This window comes from Miscanthus floridulus, chromosome 8 (genome assembly GCF_019320115.1).
Source record: "Miscanthus floridulus cultivar M001 chromosome 8, ASM1932011v1, whole genome shotgun sequence".
NCBI lineage: Eukaryota > Viridiplantae > Streptophyta > Magnoliopsida > Poales > Poaceae > Miscanthus > Miscanthus floridulus.
This window is the reverse complement of record NC_089587.1, coordinates 160422891-160429355: the sequence shown is the minus strand read 5'-3', so window position 1 is coordinate 160429355 and position 6465 is coordinate 160422891. Positions and strand designations below refer to the sequence as shown.

At 46.5% G+C, this 6465-nt stretch overlaps 1 protein-coding gene across 1 annotated transcript; it reads left to right on the top strand.

Annotated features, from left to right (window-relative positions):
• Positions 1-2428: 2428 nt before the first annotated feature.
• On the top strand, positions 2429-4838 carry LOC136470078 (glycine-rich cell wall structural protein 1.0-like). Its single transcript, XM_066468044.1, has 3 exons — positions 2429-2453; positions 2657-2862; positions 4242-4838. Exons 1-3 carry the CDS (start codon positions 2429-2431, stop codon positions 4836-4838), a joined length of 828 nt encoding a protein of 275 aa, XP_066324141.1.
• The last annotated feature ends 1627 nt before the right edge of the window (positions 4839-6465 follow it).

The following is a 6465-nucleotide window of genomic DNA, read 5'->3' as shown; positions in this document are numbered from 1 at the left end:
CCTTTCAAAAATATTAAGGTGTGTTCTTCACCTAGCTAGCTAGCATATTATTCTCAACTAGTAGCAAGTACTAAGAATTGATCGTGCGCTGTAATTACGAGTTAAATTTACAAACAGTAGTCAAGATAGCAGACATATCCGGTTGCTTAATATAAAAATGCCCCCATTAAAATTGAAACGAAAATAGTACTGCCGTTCAGGCTAAGCCAACTTCAGTTTTGGCCTAGACAAGCTTTGGGCCCGTTCAGCCATGCAGGGAGCACGCTTGGATTGGTGGACGTAACTTAGGCCTAGGCTAACTGCTAATTCGGCCCAATTAAGGATGACGTAGAACAGATCAGACCTGTCGGTAGGGCCGAATTTTTTACTATTGGACCCGTTTTTTGAAAGTTTCTCTCAAATAGACCCTTGGCGGAAAGAATTTCAAAAATGAACCCTTGGCTCGGCGTCACGGTCACTGGCGCCGAGGTCCTGGGTACGGGGAAATGGCCTGCTAGGGGCTCGGCGCCAGAGTGAATGGCGTCGAGCTAGGCGCCGTAGATCTTGGCGCCGAGCTCGGCGCCATAGTGAATGGCGCCGAGCCACCTGCATTTAACCCAGCCTGCACTTCTTCCCCGAGGGTTCTTCCTCTTATTTCTCCTCGGGTTTTTTTCTCGCCACTTCACCCTACCTCACGAATCGACATATTGGACCTTGAAAACCTTGATTTGATCCGTAGATCTTCGAGAGCAAGGTATACTCGCTCATCTCCTTGTTTTACTCGCATCGATTCGGTACATATTAGTCGGATTTTTGAACCTAAGAATCGTCATCACTTAGGGTTTCATTGTATCCCTCAATATATGTATTATACAACCGTAGGTTCATTTCAAGGCGTGGAAAAAGCTAGCAAACCAAGCCGCATGTAGTTATGTTATGGGTTTATTGTTGTGGATGAAATGAGAAACCCTAGGTTTAGGGTATAATGTTAACTGCTTTTGGTTCTTAGAACGAAATTGATTGTATTGTAGTTATGGTTCTCATTGATATTTTGTTGTGATGTTTTTATCTATGTTTGCTAAATTACATCCTATTTGTTAGATGCAAGAAATGTTTCAGGAGAAGTTTTGGCGAAAATGGGGTCGTCCTCGAGAATTATACCCCGACGCGTCTAGCAAAGATGCCCCCGTTCCTCCTGACCTTCCTGTCCCTAACTATGACTATGGTTTCCTGGCCCATGTTTTTCAATCGAAACATCCGGACACAGCCGCGCGTTGTTTCTACACATGTAGTTGGTTTAATGTAAGAAATTGTTTGTACTATCTTTTTTTTTTATTTGTTTAAGTATGGTACTAATATTTTATTGGAATCTCGTTGTGTAGGACCATGAGAGGTGCTTTTTCTTTTAGTGGATTGATGGTGCGGACAAGTTTGATCCTAGGTACCTCTTTTTCGACAATTGGTTTAGAGGGAGACATCCACGTGAGCACTTCAAGCGGTGGGTTCCACCCCCCTAACCCTCCGGCAATGACGGCTAAGGAGAAGCACCTAGCCGTAGTTAGACGACTCGAGGAACCTCCTCTGTGCGATTGCGGAGATCGAGCTGTAATAAATCCTAAGAATACGTTGGAGTTTGTGTGTCCAAACAAGCATGAAGTAAGTGCAAAGTGTATGTGTTAAAATCTTGAGCTATATGTGTTTATGTACTAATGTCTCATTATTTAGGTGTATTCAATGGCGAAGTGTCGTTTCAAGGAGTGGTTGTATGGTCCTAAGAACCAATGGCCAGAAAAACCGCGGAGGGTTAAGGAAAAGAAGAAAGAACGGGTAATCTACAAAGCACCTCCTGTCATGTGCGAATGTGGTGTAAAATCCAACTATGACCTAGTCCCTTCGGAGCTTGGAATAGGTCATTATTGCGGCCATGTGATTGAGTATGATGAGGTTCGTTATTTTTCTGGTAAACATGAAATCATATTTTGTTTGTTTTGCTAAGACATATATGATATAATATTTATTTTGAACAGAGCACTAGGAAATACAGTTGGGAATGTTATGATGGTCAAGCTAAGTTCTTGGATGAACTAAAGAAGAGGCAAGTAATTGCACGGAAGAGGGGATATGGACCTGACTACGTCAACCTATTCGTTAAACATCATAAAGAAAAGATGCGTGAGTTTGCTAGACAGCGCGGTATTTGTAACCCGATCGATGTTGGGCTTAACAAATGGGGATTGGAGAGGCAGATGACGTTAGAGGAGGAGAGGGCAAGGAATGAGGCAAGGGAGGAGACAAGAGTACAGATGCAGGTCTTGAACGAGCATGTTGCTACATTATGTGCCAGTGAGTGCTTGAAAACCTTTTTTCGTTGCCTGGTTTTAAATGTAATATTATCGAGTTGCTAACTGATTGCATTTTATACATCAAGGAATTGGTTGCAGTGGGGAACATGCTGCAGAGGTGGCTCGTGCAAGGTATGAGGAGAAGAAGTTAGATGGCCATAGATCACGAGCTGGTCGCACCGTTCAATCACCGATTGTGCTATGTGATGATGGAGACGAGGATGAGGACGACACTGGCAGACTGAGTGAGCTCATTGCTCTAGCAGAGGCGGGCATACAGGCGCAGGAGGCTGAGGACGACACTGGTAGACTGAGCGAGCTCATCTCTCTAGCAGAGGCGGGCATTCAGGCGCAGGATGCTGACGACGACACTGGCAGACTGAGCGAGCTCATCGCTCTAGCAGATGTGGGCTTACAGGCAAAGGAGGATGATGACGCATTCTTCACTCAGGCCGTAGCGGCCGCAAATGAAGCGGAGCCCACTTACTACAAGCAACAGGCAGGTCAGAGCAACGCAGTTGAGACTAGCCACAGCAACAGGGTTGTAGTAGAGGACTGGTACTCGGATGATGAGTTGCTTACTCAGTACGTTTCAGATTGAGGATTTGGAAGTGCATTTGCCCCTTTGCCTCAGGAGCTTCTAGGAGCTCATCATCACGTCCTTCTACAAACACTAGATCAGAATGAGCAAGATCACAAAACTCATGAACTCTAGGATCACGGCGGTCGGGAAAGATACGCCTCATCATCTCAACATCACTCTCCGTCAGCTCTCCAACAGGACGATCATCATCAGAATCAAGAGCCCTAGCCATCTCATATGGCTCTAAATCATTCATAATTTCAACATTATTGGAGCCACGAAATCCATCTGAAAAGTGCACTTGCGTAGCAACATGGGGCACATCCATATTCTCAGGAATGTCTCCTGCAACGTCATTACAGAAATGAGGAAAGAATGAAAGAAATAGATGTAAGGAACGGGATAAGCTCCCAAAAACGATACGGTTAAGACACTTACTCGGATGATTCTGTGTCAAAGGGATCTCATAAGGAGGATCTGCCACAAAAACATGAGTATGACAACCATCTCCAAATAACACATTAGGGGCAGATTGAGCATCAGGAACCGTATGCGCAATCTGCACATGCAGGTAAGGTTCCGGAACAGGAGGGTCGATGTGTGCCGGATGATCCATTACTGGGGTAAACCCATGAGGGATTAGATCAACTAACACCCGACGAACAACCACGTCCAAACATTGCAGCTGGCTCTTCATAGCCGATCTCACATAGTTGTCCCACTGATCCACACAACCAATTGAGATCATTCGCCTGAAGATGTTCGAAGGACAACCTAGGTGCTGTACACCATCAACTGCAATATCATCATCTCCAAAGCAATGCAGCTCCTCCCGAGCCCTTGCAACCATATCACTAAATGAAGGCCTATCATTGAATAGCACAGGCACGCTTTGCAAGTCAAGAAACTCAACATATCCATAACGATCGCTTTCAACCATGCCTCCATGATATATGGTCACTAGGTTGTCCATCTATTTCAAAAACATAACGAAACACATGTCCTTTAGTACAAATTAGACGATAGATAGTACCTAACAAGTACTTTCTAACTACAAACTAAGTAATCATGATAATAAGTACGCATATATTTATAGTGTACTCACTAAATAGCAAGATCATATGTAGTTAACTACAAATATAACTACATATCTAAGTAGCTATCTAACTATATCTATTTACTAATGTATCTATGTTTCTATCTATCTACATATATATCTCACTAAATCAACTAACTAAGTCATCACAGTATAACTAGTAAATAACAAACACCAACTAAATAGGTACATTGCATATTCATATTTTTTACCTTTCCGGGTCGACGAACGATGGGCGTAGGTCAAGGCGAAGATCTGGGCCTGCGGTGGCGCGGCCAACGACAGAGGTGGCGCGCGGCGGTCGCGGGGTGCCCGGTGCTCCGCGCGGCGAGACCGGCTCGACGGGCGCAGGAGGCGGGGCGAGGGCGGCGGTGGACGTCGGCAAGGCGGGGCGAGGCCAGCGGTGGAGGGGGCAAGGCGGGGCGAGGCCGAGGCCGCCGATGGAGACAAAGGCGAGGACGGCGGTGGAGGGCGTGGCGGCTCGGCGCTGCAGCCAACCAATGAGGAACAGCGCGAGGGCACGGCGGCACGGTGTGGGCTCGGGCGAGGGAGCGGAGGCGGCGGCGTGGCGTGGGCTCGGCCGCTGGAGCAACAGCGGCGCGGGCAGGCGGAGCAGCAGCGGCGCGGGCAGGCGTGGCGCGGCGCGGGCGGGCGCGGCGCGGCGCGGTGCGGGCAGGCGCGGCGCGGGCTCGGCGCGGGCGCGCGCGGGCGGGCGCCCACGGCACGGGCGGGCGTAGGCGTGGCGGTGGAGCGGCGATGGCACGGGCAGGGGCGGCTAGGGCGAGATGGAGAAGAAGGACTGGCCGGTAGATATTTAGGGGGCTCGGCGCCAGAGTGACTGGCGCCGAGCTCGACGCCAAGATCTACGGCGCCGAGCTCGGTGCCAGTCACTCTGGCGCCGAGCCCCTGGCAGGCCATTTCCCCATGCCCAGGACCTCGGCGCCAGTGACCGTGGCGCTGAGCTCGGCGCCAGTCACTCTGGTGCCGAGCCAAGGGTCCATTTCCAGAATTCTTTCCGCCAGGGGTCTATTTGAGAGAAACTTTCGAAAAAAGGGCCAAATAGTGATGGACTCTCAAATATACTCGTGCTTTACACTTAAATCAAATAGATTATAAGGTTTGTAAATAGTGCTACGTGCAATAAAAGATTATTCTCGTATTGGAAAGTGATCGACTGGAGATTGGTTCAACCTAGGTCTTGTTTGGAAGCATATGTATCCACTTCAATTCACATTTGTTAGAGTGAAATAGAATGGAATTGAGTTTAATTTCACTCCAATCCACATCAACACATGTGTATTGAGATAAATACATGTGCATTCTTTATATGGATTGATATACTGCACCTTTGCGAGGTTAAGAAACATGGCTAGTGAGCCACATGTGCGCGCGTGCTCCGAGTCACAACACTCGTGGGCTCGGACATCCAAGCCACTACACGAGTGGTGTGCCAACACCAAAAGTTTTGCATCTCCAAACAGTGATAAAATCAACGTCGTTTTGTATGGGGATATAGTTTATTATCTCTACTGAGCCTCAACCTCTTGTAATGGGTTTGCGTTTTCCATATGTGAAAGCGAGAAAGGAGAGTAAGGGATAGAAGCAGAGGTGTGGGAAGGGTGGGAGCAAGGGACAAAAGAATAGGTTAAAAATGATGGGAGTGAGGACAAAAAAATAGGTTCAAAAGTGAGAGACAAATGGAAAAGAGAAAAATTGATAGACCAAGACGGGTAGGACCATGAGAACAATAACCAATGTTTGTATCAGAGGTGGATACAATCTATCTCTATTGAGGTTGGACCCTTGTCGCCGGTCTATTTTTTCATATATGAAAAGTGAAGAAGGGTAAGGGTGAGTGACAAAAGAAAAGGTGTGGAAGGATAGGTTAAGGGATAGATGAATAGGTATGGGAGTGAGAGATGGATGGATGGGAGAAATAGTGACTAGACCAAGAGAGATAGGATTGTGAGAACAAAGGGGGGCAAATAGATAGAGGAGAGAGTGAGGAAGAGACAGCAAAAATTTGCTCCTTATAATATTGGGTATGTAAATAAGCAGAGAACATCTAATTTCAATATATAAATTCGGTGGGTGGAAACTTTGTTATGGATTGGAAATTTAGAATGGTGTGAGCCACGAACTGATTCAAATAATTCAATTGATGAAAGTATGTTGCTTGATCGCTTGCTTATGTCCACTCAAATTATCCCAAGTTGTCTTGATTAAATATCTTTTCTTTCCACAAGATAAAATTGTAGCAGTGGAGCTTGTGCTTTTGTTAGCGCACATTAATTGTGTTGACGACTCAAATGCTAGATTGTGTGTACCGTACAAATGCGGTGATGGTTGACGAAGTTGTGAAACCTGGTCTAGTTGAGTTTGGAACCTAGTGAAAGTCTCGGTTAGGTTTTGGTAATTGATGACAATCTTAGGTGGACTAGATGAATAAGGTACTTAGTCGATAG